The following is an 18233-nucleotide window of genomic DNA, read 5'->3' as shown; positions in this document are numbered from 1 at the left end:
TCCTGAATTTTGAACTTAAAAATGGGCCAATTTGATCCAAAAATATAAAAGGACGTTTAACTGCACACATTTCTGTTGCAATGAATGAACAGGAAGAAATACGGTCCATAAAGTTGCATCTTTAACTCACAATAAGAAACACAGCAGGAGATGCTGACGCTTTTGCTCTAAAAACAATAAAGTCAGATTCACCATTTAGTCACAAAGCAGTCACATTTTTATTATTTTTTTGAAGTTATTTGAGTCAACACAACTGCAGTTCATGTAGTAATACTGAAATTACAATATTATTAATATTGACATTTCAGAATTACTTAGCATATTCAACCTCAGTGTTTTAACATTTTCAAGATAGTGTGATAAGCCATTTCATTTCCCATCCTGGACATGCCAGGCGTGCTTTTTTTCCAGAAATATATGAATCCAGTTACATCCCAGAAACAATGACATTGACTAAATAATTTTAAAAAACGAATGAAAGAAACCAAGTCCACTTAGAGTGTGAAGATTTTCTTGCTGGTGTAATGATATTCCCTCGTAAGCTTAGAAAAGTAGTCCTAAATAGGAAAAAAAAAAAAAAAGGCTTCTCAGTTCCTTTGAAGTGCACAGCCAGAGACAGACAAGCTTTTGGTTATGGCTGCAGGCTCGATTGCAGCGCCTCATTGTCCTGTCCTACACTGTATTAAATTATTACTAATTTCCTCAACACCATGGTCAAGTTTCAATTTACTCTGCAGAACATTTCACAGCTCAGGTAATCTAAGTGCTGAATCATTATTGCGCTGGGCCCTGCTTAACACACCTAAGGTTATTTTCTGGCCCACATAACCAGGCCACGAGAGCTTCATTTCTGCTGCCAGTGGAAGATCCATGCAATCATTTACTGGTGCACTTCGGGTAAGGAGTGGGAGGGGATATTACAATATTAACAAAATGGAATGTTGCAGAAAATGGGGTATAATATTGCAGCATCTCGAGCTAAGGCAAAGTATTAGCTGAATTGAGTCCTCCTGTAGGAAATTTAGGGATGCACAATAATTTTTTTTAAGTCTTATATTTTTTAAGTATAAATTCATTTGATTCTTGATACGGAAAATGTCTGACATAAGGAACATTTGTTTCATAGGTTTAGTAAAAGCATGTTAGCTATGACGTCACCACAATGAACTTGCCGTTTGTCCAATGAATTTCAATTATTGTGGAATAAACCTCTAAAATACTCATCCACTTAATGGGTTTGATGAGCCTTTTCTGCCCTCTAGTGGTAAAATGGCAGCGCCGCAAACGCTACTTTCCTTTCCACTTTAACATAGTCGCTGAGAAGAAAGGAAGAAAGCTCCAACTTGAAGGCTACGTCATAGGCTCTGATTGCTCATAATATGATCTTCACTTCTAGTTTTAAAATACAAGAGGGGTCGTGAAGTATTCCAGACTGCAACATCATTGTTTGTGTGAGAAACATGAGCTGCATAGCAGAGCAAATATTGTCTTGCGAGAAGACAGAATGAAAGGTAAGAAATAAATGATGATGAACGTGCAGATGATGTTCCCGCAAGCGAACTTGCTCACACTGCCGCTGTTTTTACCACTCCAACACAAAACATGCATGTACCAGGGGGGAGGTATTTTTAGAATATTAAAAGAGCAGCTTTGTAGTTCATCACTCTTTTAAAAGAACACCAATAAATGATGCAGCAAAGTGGAGACTATGGCATCTATGGAGCCATTCAATAGACCCCTATACAGAGGGCATTTGTAATTTGAGTGGGGACAAATTTGGGTAGCCACGTGTCACATGTGAATTGTCAATGTATGATGTGTTGAACACCAACCCTGGCGCCATGTCCATTTTTCATGCACACCTACACAGTGCAGTAATAACCCGTAATGACTTCCAGATGTTTCTTTCAGCAGTTCTCCGACCAACCAACCAACAAATACCCACCCACCCACCCCAGCCAAAACCGACTACCCTCCCAAATCCACCCACAAACACCCCCACACACACATACCCCCACACCCCCACACACACACAAAACCCCCACACACAGAATGTACTGATGCAGTCTCTGACATGGGGAAGTGAAGAACAAAACAAAAAAAGGAGGTCAGATTATCAAAGCAGTCCTTAGCAGGCACCTTGATAACACAGCTCCAGGAGGGTTCGCGGGCGGTTTTTGGAGTCACAGCTGTCATGGGTCAGTGTGAGGCCATCATAGCCAATGCAGCGAAGCTGGCGTTTTCGGAAACCTCTGCCACAGGTCTTTGAGCATGCGGACCATTCTCCGGGAAGCTAAAAGGGGCAAGGCTGAGAGGCACAGGATCGTGAGGCCAAAGGCCGCAATTGCTCTGGACAATCCTTGGACGGACGGCCCTGGAGATCCAGACACACCACCTCTCTTTGCTGCATGCCACCTCCACAGGTCTGGGAGCAGGGACCCCATTCCATCAGAGCCCACTCAGCCACACCCAACTCTCTGATAGCGTTGATGGAATGCCGACGACCTCCGTTGTTGGAAGAAGCAGTGTTATTGGGTCTGGGGGCAAAGTAGCTGTACTTCACTCTGGGCCTTGAGGCTTGTCCCACAGACAACACCTGAATCGTGAGAGGCTCGGGGAGGGGGGAAAAGCTGCGGAGCCGCTCAATATTGGCAGAAGAGCCACTGTATTGCAGTCGCGCCCCTCGCAGAGTGATGTCCGTCGGCATGGTCATTAGCTTATGAGCACCATTCAACAGGTAGGTACCATCCTGTCGGCGCATTGCCAAGTAACTGTAGTCATGACGACCGTTACCACGGGCGCGCTGTTTGATGTTAAGATAGGTAGCGCCTGCTGGGATTGTCACCACGTCTTGGTACCCAGGCCTGTAAAAAGACAATTGTTTAATATAGGCCACAATTATACTACACCCTGGACTAGCTGCTAGCCAAACAACCATGCACACTTACAATCACAATGACGGACAATTTAGAGTTGATATTAAGACAGTTGATATAAAGATATTCCATCAGTAATTTGATCTTTGATTTGACCTGGCAGGAAATAAACTGCCTATTTTATTACCTGGCACGCTCCAGTGAGCCTGACACTTTTTTGCAGGTGAAGCCATCCCCTCCACATACTCCACATTTATCGTAACGCTGGTATGAGCCAATAACACGATCACATCCAGCCTTGACACATTGGCCTTGAACACAAACTGAGGTGGAATCGGGGCTGCAGGGTGTTCCATCCACCACCTGGGGACAATAGACAAACATCTTGAGATTAAGATTTTTAGCGATGTTCGTGTTTTATTTGTTGATGGTTTAATTTGACTTTTTTTTTTTACGAGTAACTGTATTTTATAAAATAAGATTTTATTTTTATGCATGTTCAAAAAAAAAAGTACATTGGCATTCAGGGTGATGGAAGATAAAACCTGATCATTTGTCTTCCATGTCAGCACGAGGCTAATTAGGATTTGTCAAAACATTCCAAATAAAACAAAAAAAACCCCATATTTTTCAAAATTCTTGCCTTGGATTTGAGGACAAAGAAGTATCCTGTTCCTTTGGCCCTGCACACAAGCTTGCAGCGGTCTTTGGGTGAAACACCGGCATATTTAGGCACCCATTCAACACCCTTGTCTGAACCAAGAGACGTTAGGGATGACCTGCCATTGTGAGCCAGACACTGCTCCTCCCGAAATGACAAGCCTGAAGAGTAAAGAGAATTCTCAGTAATCGAGTTTGCACCTTTTGAATAATTCCCACTCAAGTGACAATTTTTGCTGACTTACCATTGGTGTTACGGCAGAGCTCTGTGTTACAAGAGCGGTACTGGATTCTCTTGCCCTCACAGTACTTGCCTCCATTCCTTGGCAAAGGGTTATCACATGAACGGAGGGAGTACTGCACCCCTCCCCCGCATGTCCGAGAGCAGTCACCCCAAGGACCCCACACTCCCCAGCCACTTTTGACAGGAATCTGGAACTGTTACACAGGGTTACAGTCTGATTTATACCAGAGGCATGAGAATAAAAGAAGTTAGTCAAGTTTATTTGTATAGCCCTAAATCACAAGCAGTCTCAAAGGGCTTCACATAGACAATCAATTGACAATTATTCTCAAAGCATCCCCTGATCTTGGGCTCCCAAAAGGGCAAGGAAAAACTCAAAAACCCCTACTAGGGGAAAAATGAGAAACCTTGAGAAGGGACCACAGATAGAAGGATCCCCCTTTCAGGATCACCAGGCTGCAATGGATGCAAAGATGGCACATAAAATACATAATATGGAAATCAAAAAGTGGATGTCCAGGCCAAAGCGAAGAGCTGTCGGAGATGCCTTCGATTGTCCTGGCAGTGTCCTCTAGGAGGGTAATCCGCTGCTGTTCCCTCATGCTGAATTGGTCCACGAGAATCTAGATAGCTGCCGTCAGCTTGGGTGTCACCTAACCACCTCCCCAGCCGGGGAGGGGTGGGGGGAGTGGGGTCGGGGAGAGGGAGCAAAAACAAACTCCAGCCGAATCGGCTACTACAGGCTAATCAAAGGCCATATCATAGAAATACGTCTTTAAACGTGTCTTAAATGTTTCTACTGAGGTAGCAGTTCTAATATCCATTGGTAGGGCATTCCAGAGCTCTGAAGCCCGAATAGAAAATGCTCTAGCCCCTGCAGACATTTTCTTGGCCCTCGGTGTCACTAAAAGACTAGCGTTTTGCGAACGAAGGTTACGAGACGGAACATAAGGAACAACTGAGTCGACGAGATATGAAGGCGCTAAGCCACGCAATGATTTATAAGTTAATAGAAGAACCATGAAGTCACATCTTAAATGGACCGGGAGCCAGTGTAAATTGGCTAATATTGTTACGTTTCTACCTGATGTTTGGAAACGTGTGAATTTGTGAGACACTGCCCTGCCAGGCAGTAGCTGTCGTGCCCACAGGGCGTTCCATCGGCCCATGGGGAGTTCTTGGTCTGGCAAACCAGCAAACCGTTGAATGCCCTAACGAAGCACCACAGAGCCGCACAAGTAGTACCAGGGTGAGGGCAATGTTGGGAGCCGGCACCGAAAGTCAGTCGACACTGATGGTCTATATTGTAGACTTTCCCGGGGTTGGGCTGAGGGAGCCCTTGAGGCTTGACTGGTTGATCAAGCAGACATTGACTGCGGCCACTGTCGAGAAAAGTGGTGACGATGAGTGCGGAACAGGCGGACCATGGCTGCCGCTGGTCAATATTGGACAGGGTGGAGCTCATTATGTGGGAGCCCGAGTAGGGACCGTTCACCCTAGAGCATTGCTGAGCATCATCGTGAGGCAAGTTGAGGACATGGCCTACAAGACAGTACAACAAAACCACACTTAGTCGTGCTCATGACATATCATTGTCACACATCAGCGCTGAGCATTTTTCTACTCACCTAGTTCATGTGCCACGGTGAATGCAGTGTAGAGTCCGTCATCTTCAATAATTGAGCAGCTTCTGTCTGGGTCACACACCGTACCGACGTCAGCTATTCCAAGAGTGTCACAGGAATGGGCACCACACAGGTCCTGAAGAAACAGACCAAGGAGTCAAAACATGCTCTTTATCCCTATTTTCTTTCCTTCTTCCCCACAATTCTTCTCAACCTCCTCCAACCTACCATTCTGGTGAAGAGCATAGCTGTGTCATAGTGCTCAGGGTGGCGGTCGCTGGGGGGGTTGTACTGCCGCTGCCACTGGCAGAAGTTGCGGAGGGTCATTGCAGCATTGGGCGACACTAGAGGGCCTCTCTCTTCTTCGTAGACCACCAGCAGCTTTACCACAGCCAGGCTGATGGAGTTGTGGATGCTGGGGTGGCGATACAGACGAGATGCCACCGCCATGATGGTGAGGAGGTAAGACTTGAGCCCGGCACCATGGAATTCGGCCATGGACTGGTCAGCCACCAGCATAATCTCCAGATAACGAGGAGTGGCAACAAAACGCTTAGTCCTATGGTGGCCTGGGGGATGGGATGAGGGTTAAGAAAACTTATTACAATGTTTTCTGTCGTCATTTTATGTGCAGTTGTTCCTAATGATACTTTTTGCAAAGAGGTCAAATTCAGTGCACAAATGTGAAAAGTAGCAGGGACAGAAGAACACTCAAGTAAATCAAAATGGTCATACTTGCTTTCTGCAATTGATTTGTGTTTAACAATCTGCTGTTAATAAAGGTGTCACCATCCGTCTCCGTTCATTTCCTTGTTTTATTGTTGCCATGGTTTCTGTTCGCGTCGCCCCTCCCCTCCTGTGTCTGCTCACAATCTATGTAATAGCCGTTACCTGCCTCTCCTTACCTGTCATGTATGTATTTAAATCCTGTCAGCCTTTCACACCCTGTCGGGTTCTTGTTTCTCTTGTTTTTCTAGTCGCAAGTCTGTTCTCATCTTGTTTCTGGTTTCGTCTCTGTCTTTCTGTTCAGTTATTCTCGTCCCTAGTCGAGCCTCTGCAGTCTGTCTTTTGAGTTCCTTCAATAAACCCTGGTTTAAGCTGCATTTGGTCGCCCAGCTCCATTCACTCCTTGACAGAACAATCTGACCAATTCAGCGACCAGCGCTTGGACCAATGGTTACCGTCTCCCGCAGTTGCGGCATGGTCACCACAGAGCTGGGCTCCGGCGAGGCAAGATACATGGCTGCCCCCTGACTCAGTTCCAACGGCGCGGATACTGCAGCCGCCACCAGTTCCGGCGGCGCGGATCCAGCGGCCATCACCCAGTCGGCCTTCGGCGGCTTGTGACGTGCGGCCGCCTCCCCATTCCCTGCCGCCCCTTGTTGGACAGTTTGGGATTTTTCTTTTTTGGGGCGTTGGGAGCCGTCCCTTGAGGGGGGGGTACTGTCACGGTCCGTTCGTTTCCTTGTTTTAATGTTGACATGGTTTCTGTTCGCGTTGCCCCTCCCCTCTGCTCAAAATCTGTGTAATAGCCGTCACCTGCCTCTCCTCACCTGGCATGTATTTAATTCCTGTCTGCCTGTCACACCCCGTCGGGTTGTTCTTGTTTCTCTTGTTTTTCTAGTTGCTAGTCTGTTCTCGTCTTGTTTCTGATTTCGTCTTTCTTGTCTTTCTGTTCAGTTATTCTCGTCCCTAGTCGAGCCTCTATAGTCTGTCTTTTGAGTTCCCTCAATAAACCCTGGTCCAAGCTGCATTTGGTCGCCCAGCTCCATTCAATCCTTGACAAAACAATCCGACCAATTCAGCGACCAGCGCTTGGACCAACGGTTACCGACTCCGGGAGTTATAACATGGTCATCACAGAACTGGGCTTCGGCGAGGCAAGATGCACGGCCGCCCCCAGGCCCAGTTCCGACGGCGCGGATGATACGGCCACCACCAGTTCTGGCAGTGCGGATCCAGCGGCCATCACCCAGTCGGCTTTCAGCGGCGCAAGACGCACAGCCGCCCCCCGACCCAGTTCCGACGATGCGGATCCGGTGGCCGTCCCTCAGTCAGCCTTCAGCGGCATGTGACGTGCGGCCACCTCCCCATTCCCTCCCGCCGCTTGGACAGTTTTGGATTTTTCTTTTTTGGGGTTTCGGGAGCCGTCCCTTGAGGGGTGGGTACTGTCACGATCCGTCTCCGTTCGTTTCCTTGTTTTAATGTTGCCATGGTTTCTGTTCGCGTCGCCCCTCCTCTCCTGTGTCTGCTCACAATCTATGTGATAGCCGTCACCTGCCTCTCCCTTCCTGTCATGCATTTAAGTCCTCTCTGCCTGTCACACCCCGTCAGGTTGTTCTTGTTCCTCTTGTTTTTCTAGTCGCTAGTCTGTTCTCATCTTGTTTCTGGTTTTGTCTTTCTTGTCTTTCTGTTCAGTTATTCTCGTCTTTTGAGCTTTCTCAATAAACCTTGGTACAAGCTGCCTTTGGTCGCCCAGCTCCATTCACTCCATGACAAAAGGCAGCATGGTGGCCAAATAGTAAGCACATCATGGCAGAGAGGTTCTTTGTTTTAATCGCCGGCTGAGGTCCAACTGTGTGAGATTTGAGCTTTCTCTCTGTGCTTTTGTGGGTTTTCCTTTTTCCCTTTTTTTTTTTGTGTGGGTACAGTCCTCCAACTTCCATCCTCGTTCTTGCACGTTTGCATCAGCAAAAAATCAAAAATGCCGGGAAAAGCAGATGGCTGGATGGATATTAAGTTCCAAAGAGACCTTCAAAATGACCTTTTCTGTTGGAAAATTCTGACATAGTTTATAGGGGAAAAATCCTCTGTAGGGGGACACATTTCTGTACCAGGAGCTGAGTTAGCACATCTGAGCGCTGCCGGGCTGCAACTGGCTCTACTTAAACCCCTGCCTGCTCTTGCTCCCTCCTTCCTCATGGTTCCCCTTGAGAATGAAGGACCTGTGCCACCCCCTCCCGCCCATACACTGCCTCTGTTGGCCCAGCGTGTGCGGTGCTGTCAAATTGTTGATGGGTCATCAATTATATCTGCTCTTGCGCGTACATCCACCCACACGGTTATTGTATAGAACAACTATTATATCATCCCCCACACACGTAGTTGTATAAATATAGTTACACACACAGATTTTAATGCTCATGGAGATTTTATACAATTTCATATACGCGCGCGTGTGTGTGTTGCAAACGCTACCTGTTTGGCCTTTCTTGACGGCTTCACGTTCTTTCTCCAGATTTGATGGCACTCGATCCTCGTCCTCCTTGACCCCACACTTGGAGCTGCTCTCACCCGCCTCTGCCCGATCCCTCCGGCGGATGAGATGGACTTCCTCATCCTTTTCCTCGTCTTTCACGAAGTCACTTGCGTTGAGAAGTTTGATGAAGTACTCTTGCCCTTGAAAGTAAAATCCACCACTCAGTCCCTGGCACAGGTTTAACGCAGCAGCGGAGTGCTCTTCTCCGTTCACCGTGCCCGAGAAGAAACAACCGTGCTCGTCTGCGCTCTTGGGTTCCTGACTCAGCTCGGAGTCGGGAGTCCCCACAATGTGGAAGACGAATCCCGGGGACAGGAACGTCTGATCCGGCTCCAGGTCCAAGATAATCATTTGACCAAACGCGTCCAGCCTGTACACTCTCATCTCCGACACCTTCTGATTTTCTTCAGGGGAGTAGGTTCGCTTCGGTTGGGTGTCACTTGCTGGCCGGACCTTTGGGTCAAGCCTGACAGGCACTACGGTACTCTCTTCCCAAGGGCTTTGCGTCAAGCCGGTGCACAGACCAGCCATGAAACCAATAGAAACACAGACCATCCACATCATACAGAAGTGGAATCCAACAAGCAGATGGAAACGATGGAAACGTTCGCGTGATGACATTAGTAAAGTCCTACTAACTTAATACATTCAACTTGCAAAAATCTCTTGTCACACTACGCACGGGAACCTAAAAAATAAAAGAAATCCAGTGCAAATCCCGTTTAAAGTTAACTGTCACACTGACAAAAAGCCTATTTGAGTCAGTGAAAATAAAGGCTGACTCTCAGTAGTAAATCCAACGGGTCTTTCGTTCTCCCTGTTTCTCCCAAACTGAGCAAATGTCAGCGCCTGGTTTTGCCTTTAAGATGCAGCGGTTCTTTTTGGTTCTGCTGACCCCCAGATGGATTCGCTGCTTTTTGACTGGTAGTCAGAATTTTACACCCCGGCACGGTGCCCCACCCCCATTTTTGAGGGTCCTGTCGGGTCATGTGCCAAACCAAACGGTTCACGTTGTCAAAATCATCAATCACTGTTAACGAAAAATGGGCTGAGGGCAAAAAAGGGAAATTCCACCGGCGGCGCGCCTAGTTTCGTTTGTTTTAACCCAAAATATAACACAGTTTCCCCCCTTCCATATATGGTTTGCATTTCCAGCAACTGAGATTCATTACAGTAAGAATTCCGAGGTACATTTCAATCATGTCCAGTGTGCGACTAGGGAACAGACAAAATCAAATGGACATAAAACGGTAACCATATCACACTCGGCAGGGTTCCGAGTGGCGTGCTCACACTCACTGCTGAGCGTTTAGCCGCAGCCAGGCAGCGACCAATTGTTTTTAGGTGGAATGCTTCTGAAACCGGGGTAGTTTCTGCATTGGAACTCAAATATATTTGGCCCCCGTCCGTTGATCTCTTTCTTACCCCTCCCGCCCAGACTTGTCCTCTTCTGGATGGTCGGCGAGTCGAGTAACCCTAACCCTAGTTTTAAAACCTAGTTTGAAACCCTAACCGCGCTTTGAAACCCTAGTCGGAAACCCTAACCCTAGTTTGAAACCCTAATTAGCGATCCCAAAACTGGTTGGAAACCCTAGTCGGAAACCCTAACCCGAGTGTGAAAGCCTAGTTCCCAAACCCTAATCTTGGAAACCCTGAAAGTAGTTTGAAACCCTGGTTGGAAACCCTAACCCTAGTTTTAAAACCTAGTTTGAAATCCTAACCGCGCTTTAAAACCCTAGTCGGAAACCCTAACCCTAGTTTGAAACCCTAATTAGCCATCCCAAGACTGGTTGGAAACCCTAGTCGGAAACCCTAACCCTAGCCTGAAAGCCCAGTCGGAAACCCTACTCTTGGAAACCCTAAAAGTAGCTTGAAACCCTGGTTGGAAACCCTAACCCTAGTTTTAAAACCTAGTTCGGAACCCTAACCGCGCTTTAAAACCCTAGTCGGAAACACTAACCCTAGTTTGAAACCCTAATTAGCCATCCCAAGACTGGTTGGAAACCCTAGTCGGAAACCCTAACCCTAGCCTGAAAGCCCAGTCGGAAACCCTAATCTTGGAAACCCTAAAAGTAGCTTGAAACCCTGGTTGGAAACCCTAACCCTAGTTTTAAAACCTAGTTCGGAACCCTAACCGCGCTTTAAAACCCTAGTCGGAAACCCTAACCCTAGTTTGAAACCCTAATTAGCCATCCCAAGACTGGTTGGAAACCCTAGTCGGAAACCCTAACCCTAGCCTGAAAGCCCAGTCGGAAACCCTAATCTTGGAAACCCTAAAAGTAGCTTGAAACCCTGGTTGGAAACCCTAACCCTAGTTTTAAAACCTAGTTCGGAACCCTAACCGCGCTTTAAAACCCTAGTCGGAAACCCTAACCCTAGTTTGAAACCCTAATTAGCCATCCCAAGACTGGTTGGAAACCCTAGTCGGAAACCCTAACCCTAGCCTGAAAGCCCAGTGTGGAAACCCTAATCTTGGAAACCCTAAAAGTAGCTTGAAACCCTGGTTGGAAACCCTAACCCTAGTTTTAAAACCTAGTTCGGAACCCTAACCGTGCTTTAAAACCCTAGTCGGAAACCCTAACCCTAGTTTGAAACCCTAATTAGCCATCCCAAGACTGGTTTGAAACCCTAGTCGGAAACCCTAACCCTAGCCTGAAAGCCCAGTGTGGAAACCCTAATCTTGGAAACCCTAAAAGTAGCTTGAAACCCTGGTTGGAAACCCTAACCCTAGTTTTAAAACCTAGTTCGAAATCCTAACCGCGCTTTAAAACCCTAGTCGGAAACCCTAACCCTAGTTTGAAACCCTAATAAGCCATCCCAAGACTGGTTGGAAACCCTAGTCGGAAACCCTAACCCTAGCCTGAAAGCCCAGTCGGAAACCCTAATCTTGGAAACCCTAAAAGTAGCTTGAAACCCTGGTTGGAAACCCTAACCCTAGTTTTAAAACCTAGTTCGGAACCCTAACCGCGCTTTAAAACCCTAGTCGGAAACCCTAACCCTAGTTTGAAACCCTAATTAGCCATCCCAAGACTGGTTGGAAACCCTAGTCGGAAACCCTAACCCCAGTGTGAAAGCCTAGTTCGAAACCCTAATCTTAAAAACCCTAAAAGTAGTTCGAGCAGTTATTTCAGCACTCATTGAAACACACAATGTGTACTAATGTGCATATGGCTCTGCAAATTGTTTGGATTACTAACACATACATTGAAATCATTCACTGTTCAAGATGGTTTATACTGAGTTGTTCCTACTCGATGAGGAAAGAAATCATCGTGCGTCGTGTGGCGTACTTGAGATAACCAAGACAGCACACCACACATACAATCATTTCTTCACTGGTCAGGATAATCTTTCAGTGAGATTTGTGATTTCACTGACTGATTAAAAGTGATGGGAAATATTCGGTCCAATTTTTTTTTAGTATGTGTGTACCCCGCTTAAAGGCAGTGGACACCAATGGAATTTTCCCAGTGTATTGTCTTTGTCTGCATTTTTAATGTCACTCCCAATGCAAGTCAGCAGACGCACAAACACAGACACAGACACAGACACTTCAAAAATGAAGCAAAATAAGCGATGCATCTTTAACCTCCAAGAACGTCAATCTTGAAAAGGAAGTAAACCCCTAAATTTCCTTTACAGTAATATGTTGCATGTCTTGTGTAAACACGTTCTGATAAATATTACATTTGTGGAATATGAGTTAAACTGGCAAAATCCGACTGTTTTTATCCATCTCAGTGGGCGGCCATTTTGCCACATGCTGTACAGTGTAAATGACAGGGGTCGCCACAACCAATCATGGCTCACCAGTTTTCCTGAATTCCTTGATTGGTTATGACCTGAGACCTGAGGATGTGCGTTTACCCGTAGCGAAATAGAGGTGGAGACTGGCGGGCACGCCCGGACTGACCATCGGGAGAACCGGGAGTATTCCCGAAGCGGATTGGCCTGCTGGCCTGCGCGTGTGGAGAAAGGGGTGTGTTACTATGTCAAGTGCCGGCTGCTGTAGCTAGCGAGCGGAGCAAGTGAGGATAATGGACTTCGAACGTGGTAAAAAGAGGAAAGGCGGTGCAGAGGGATAAAAAAAAAGAAAGGTGCTGGAGGAGGACGCGGCCAAATGCAGAGTTACGGATTTGTCCTTTTTTCAATGGAGGATGGGTGTTGTCCATCTTAATGTGTCCACTCTGTCATAGTTAAAATTTCAACTCACATAAACACCTTTCAGAAATTCAAAATGTATTCCTTAAACAGTTCACAAAATGCACCATGTACAAGATTTACATTCGCTCAAAATGTCATTTTTGTCCACCCCATCATCAAGGTCACATGTCTGTTTGCAGTTAATTTACAAAAACAGTTTGTGTTGATCCGTATAACATGACATCCAAATATTTTCTTAAAATAATAGTTTTAACAAAAAAAAATACATATTTGCCTTAAACGTCTGCTCGGGATGCTGCTAATTTTACTATGACTTTTTTTTTTCTCGGACTGGACCAATGATGGATGGAGGGATGGACCAGTGATAGAAGCCCTTCAAATGATGGGAGGGGGACAGGGACGGAGGGACGATTACATCATGAATAAAGATGGACGGACAAGGGCGGAAGGGTGCCCAGGGCAATAAATGGACGGAGCGGGAGAATTTGGTTGATTGCCCACCTCTCGTTTCTACTTCATCGCATCACATTTCTGAGATATGAACATTGGATCCTTTCCGCAACCGCATGCCTTCGTTCTCCGCGGTAAGATACTCCAGGTGATGTCTGCCCCATCGTGGGGTTATGAGGCGTTTCCATCGCTGCGAACACAAATGGATAATGAGTGGCGGCTCTCAAATGAGTACTCAAAAGGAATAATCGGAAAAGACTAAAAGATACAAGGCATTTCCAAACGTTTGAGGTATGTAAAATACAAACAGACAAGCAGACAAACTGACCTCCCGAAATGATCCATTGGCACGCAGCAGTTTGTACACAGCAGTGAGTGGGATACAAAGCATGGAGGAAAGGGCCAATGACCAGCCAAACAATTCACCCCACCACGGGTATACGTACAACGTGTTGTAGGTTAGGGGCTTGTAGTTGACCACATGGAACAGGAACACTCCCTAGAAGCTCATTTCAATTAATGTTGCTACCAGCAGACATAAAAATGTGAAAACATATAAATTACCTGGTACTTACCATGCAGACAAGGGGCGTAATGTAAGACCAACACCACTTCAGGTAGGGAAAGGGCTGATAGCCGATCATCCGAGCCACGTCGTCCATGAAACGGTCTGCGCCTGACAAGAGGTCTTAAGATACAGGGCTACAATAAGAGACTGTGAACGTGTCTTACCATAGACCCACGCAATCACCACACACTCCCAGAAAGCTTGCCACAGCAGAGTGATCCCACTGGCAGAGTAGTAGTCAAACAACTGGAAGACATACATCCCTCCCTGGTAGAGACAGCAGTTAGTGAACACTAACATTTGTGAGTAAATACAATCATTGGCAACCAACTTGAAATTCCAACGTCTGCACCCATAGAGAAATATTAGTATGACGATTTGGGGTATTCTATTCCGTTATATCCCTCTTAAGGCAATATGGGGTTTTGCAATTCCCAGACGCTAACAATGAACCGCTAGCTAGAAGCTAAGTGGCAGCTAATTGATACCTAGTATCCTAGGTTTTTAGCGTGGCCTGCTTAGCGCAGCCTGCTTAGCGCGCTGCGCTATCAAAGCAATGAACAGGTGGCAGCACACGTTATTAACACAATACCGATTTTGACTTTTTAAACATAATAAAATCTGACAAACAGGATGACTTTCAAAAACATTTTATTTAAGCTAACTCTGATCTGTAACTTAATTCTCAGGTCTTTATAATGAATGTTCTGTAATTGTCGTCGCAATTGAGGGAAAACTGTACCTCTGTGATCATGGACAAGTCAATGATGATGCAGATGCAACAGCAAATGGCAGTTACCATCTCTCGCCGCAACGTGCCAAAGGAGGATTTGGGACCAAGCATGTCCATGAGTCCGGTTATGAAACCTTCTACCCCAACAAACTGAAATGAAAAAGTTTGAGGTGAGAAATAGGCAAGAGCAAAATGACACGTATATATGGGCTACACACACAAAACATTCTGCCAGAAAAGAAAATGACATTGATGGAGAAACTGTGCTGCCGAATTTTATTCTCTTGATAAATCTTTGTCTTTGATACAGTTAGAATTCATACAGGGTCTTCAAATCTTGAACATTTGACTTTTGGCAATACTCTTATCATGAACACAGTAACTGTCTTAGCAGCACACATTTACAGTTAGGTCAAACACAACTGTCACTCTTCCACAATGTTTGAATGAGAAGTGCCCCAAATGAATTATTCCATCTCACCTGACTGTCCAAGCCAAGTATAAGTAACATAAAGAAAAAGAGTGCTGCCCAGAATGGAGCCAGAGGCATCAAAGTCACAGCCTTTGGGTAGGCAATAAACGCCAGGCCGGGTCCTACACAAACAGTTTGACAAAAGCAACCTTGACTAATATTCAACTATATATTCAATAAAAAGTATACTCCATATAACTTACCACTCTCAGCTACCTTACTGATGTGCACCCCTTGCTCTGCCGCCATGAAGCCCAACACAGTGAAAACAACAAAACCTGCAAAGAAGCTGGTTCCGCTGTTAATGAGCGCCAGCACAAATGCATCCCTGGGAATAGAGAAAGTGTGGATTTCAAATGAGAAATCGTTAGGGCGGACCCTCGGATCTCTAAAACCATTATTTTTATGCTAACGATGTTTGTTTACTTGTAACAGTTGTAATAGAAGCGGTTATAGCTGCCCAGAGCAGTCAGGGCACCCAGTCCGATGGCATACGAAAAGAAAACCTGCGTAACAGCATCAATCCACACCTACCAAAGAAGACTAGCAATGTTATAAATATAAACAAATGTTGATACAAATATGAGTCTACCTGTCCTTCTTCCAGTTTGGACCAATCTGGTTTCAGGTAGTATACAATCCCATCTAAGCCTCCAGGTAGGGTGGCACCATGCCCCAAAAGAATAATCAAAACCACGTACGGGAACAGAGCCGTGAAATATACGACCTGCAGGAAGACAAAGATTCAGGGTCAACAAAGAGGTTCGGTATAAATAACCATAAAATAAATCCTGCACAACTCATCACCCAGGTTTATGATTTGTACCTTCCCTGTGCTTTTAACTCCTTTCCATACGCAGAAGTAAACAATGACCCAGGTGGCAAGGAGGCACAGCGCCACCTCGTAGTTGATGCTCCCCGGCTCATGAAGCCCACTAGACAGACGGAGAACTTTATGCCTGTGAGCAAGAACACAAGACCGTGACTCTTTCAAAGGGACTCTGCAAAAGCAAAGAAACTGTTAATGAATCATGAGAGACAACATACTCCCAGAACTCGATGACTGGGGAGCGCATGCCTTCCGTCTCCACGCAGCTATTGTTCAGGAGTGACTGGTTCGAGGACACGTTTTGAGCAGCAGATGAGTTCACGCTGATGTTGTGGCAATTGTGGCTGAAGTTGACTGTGCAGTGGACTGTGTTCCAAGTGTGTCCGCAGGTGGCCCACGGCAGCGGGTTGGTGAAAGAGTGGAAGAAAAAGTAGAGGCCCCACACCAAAATCATGATGTAGTAGGTGTTGCAGAAGAACACAATCACCATAGACGCCAAGCCCAGACCTGGTCGGGAGAAGATGCGGGATCAGGACGAGAACGGATGACGTGACGGCGACCGTGTACTCATCCTGTCTTGACTGACCTTTGAAAAGAGGCACAATGTTCCAGGCGGAAAGCCCTCCCTGCTTCATGAACTGGCCCAAAGCAACTTCCAGGAAGAAGACAGGGATGCCCCCGATGAACACCATTAGCAAGTAGGGGATGAGAAACACACCTGTAACACAAAACACATTTGCAGATTGGACAAAAAGTCTACAAATCTTCAAATGCAATTTGTTTTGTGACGATAAAACCGATTTCTATGAAACCAGATTGAACCTTTTGATCATAACTCTATAAGATATATGATTTGGGTGTGAGCATCATAGTTTGGATTGCTCTTCAAGTAGAATTTGTGCTTCAACACAAGGTGGAGGGTATTAATAGCACTTGTTTTTGCACAATTGATTTTTCTTAAATTTGTACCTCCTCCGTTCTTGTAGCAAAGGTAAGGAAAGCGCCACACGTTGCCCAAGCCTACAGCAAAACCCACGCAGGACATGATGAAGTCCATCTGTCTGGTCCAGGTTTCTCTCTCTGCAACTGTTGGTTCCGAGGAACCGCTGTCCTGGCTCAGGGGTGTAGCAGCATCTCTACCTTCACCGCATACTGAGCTCACTCCAGATACGGGCACAAGGGAATTAATCGATCCCCCAAACCCTCCTTCAGACAGGTCTCCCGCTTCCATCCAGAGGCAATTTTTACCTGGATGAGAAAAGATAGGACTCAAGACATTATAAAAAGATCCCATTTTCGCTTTTATTGGTCCATAAATCGGCATGACCAAGTCAACAGCAAGTGGCAATATGGTTGCCCGCCCTTTGAGGAATATTTGAAATAATGTGTAGAACATTTTATTAATCAGAATGTTGTGTATAGATTAGTCGGGTGCATAGAACATATGTTCAAGAAAGTTTTGGACTTGTGTCAAGTCACCGTGGAATGGTGGGAAACGTAATTTCGATCTCTTTGTGTGTTTTAACGTGAAGAAATTGACAATAAAGCAGACTTTGACTTTAAAATACTCCTTTACTTTTACTCAAGTAGTTATTTGTTAGACTACTTTTAACTAACTGAATTGTCATATATTCTCGCCAGTACATTTACTTGTAAAAATCAAATGATACTGTTTAAAAAAAACCAAAAAAAAAAACCTTTACCTTTAACTTTGCTTTCTAAACACAATTTTTTGATGACAATCTGATTATGTTACTCGAGAGCTCAGGAGGCCACCAATGTGTCGGGCCAGGTGAGGTGCGTCCGCTGGATGGGGAGACTCAGAAGCCGTCGACGAAGCACTTGAAGCTTAGCCTGAAGAATTTCATTGATAGCCCCGAGCTACAGCAGAACCACAAGTGAGGGAGATATTTACGCTCGGCTGGCGGTTGATAAGTTTTATTTCAAGGAGTCTCGGCGGGGCGCGAACTGAGAAAGTGTCCGGCTACATATAAACAGATACTGTTCGTGTCGCCACTAAGTTGGGGCTGTGGTGAAGAGCTCGTAAAGAAACACAATGCAACAAAGAAGCACGTCTGTTGACGCTCCAAACGTCATTGTTTGTGTCGCCGCTACGTTGGGGCTGTGGTGAATAGCTCGGGGGGAAAAAAAATCAATGCAATAAAGAAGCACGTCTGTTGATTTATATTCGTCATGAGGGGTTAGATTAGGTGGGTTGAGAAAATACTTTTTTTTTTTTAAATTCACTGGTGGTTATACGAAAGTAGCTTTAACTGAATTCATCCAAACCATTTTCAACAAAATAGTGATTTCGTGACTACAAGGCAATGACAATAATGTTTCACATATGCAA

At 45.7% G+C, this 18233-nt stretch overlaps 2 protein-coding genes and 1 long non-coding RNA gene across 3 annotated transcripts; 1 reads left to right on the top strand and 2 right to left on the bottom strand.

Moving 5' to 3' along the window:
* Nucleotides 1–2044: 2044 nt before the first annotated feature.
* On the bottom strand, nt 2045–10815 carry LOC147062657 (A disintegrin and metalloproteinase with thrombospondin motifs 1-like). The gene is given in 8 exon segments (XM_085906286.1): nt 2045–2864; nt 3064–3239; nt 3520–3698; nt 3782–3968; nt 4865–5322; nt 5409–5541; nt 5634–5974; nt 8604–10815. Coding segments are annotated over 8 exon segments (2892 nt in total). The 5' UTR covers nt 9286–10815; the 3' UTR covers nt 2045–2128.
* LOC147062656 (uncharacterized) lies at nt 6342–12760 on the top strand. The gene is made up of 2 exons (XR_015065550.1): nt 6342–7566; nt 8644–12760. It is a non-coding gene; the product is annotated as an uncharacterized LOC147062656 (long non-coding RNA).
* LOC147062655 (sodium- and chloride-dependent creatine transporter 1-like) lies at nt 12217–18138 on the bottom strand. The gene is made up of 14 exons (XM_085906251.1): nt 17584–18138; nt 16850–17128; nt 16467–16598; nt 16099–16387; nt 15878–16010; nt 15644–15778; nt 15478–15581; nt 15255–15379; nt 15061–15173; nt 14589–14729; nt 14011–14113; nt 13854–13954; nt 13607–13777; nt 12217–13468 (listed from the first exon to the last, which is right to left on the bottom strand). The coding sequence occupies exons 2-14, from the start codon at nt 17109–17111 to the stop codon at nt 13352–13354; spliced, it is 1926 nt and encodes a 641-aa protein (XP_085762377.1). The 5' UTR covers nt 17112–17128; nt 17584–18138; the 3' UTR covers nt 12217–13351.
* Nucleotides 18139–18233: the final 95 nt, after the last annotated feature.

Source organism: Syngnathus leptorhynchus, chromosome 1 (assembly GCF_054491065.1).
Source record: "Syngnathus leptorhynchus isolate UIUO chromosome 1, UIUO_Slep, whole genome shotgun sequence".
NCBI classification, from domain to species: domain Eukaryota; kingdom Metazoa; phylum Chordata; class Actinopteri; order Syngnathiformes; family Syngnathidae; genus Syngnathus; species Syngnathus leptorhynchus.
Note: the sequence above shows the minus strand (reverse complement) of the source record. Positions and strands in the feature narration are given on the sequence as shown.

Coding starts and splice junctions, on each gene's coding strand:
- LOC147062655 (XM_085906251.1), bottom strand. CDS start 17,111: ATGGAAGCGGGAGACCTGTCTGAAGGAGGGTTTGGGGGATCGATTAAT. Junction 15,174..15,254: donor CAGTAAGGTAGCTGAGAGTG/GTAAGTTATATG, acceptor CTGTTTGTGTAG/GACCCGGCCTGGCGTTTATT. Junction 14,730..15,060: donor TACTTGGCTTGGACAGTCAG/GTGAGATGGAAT, acceptor TTTTCATTTCAG/TTTGTTGGGGTAGAAGGTTT.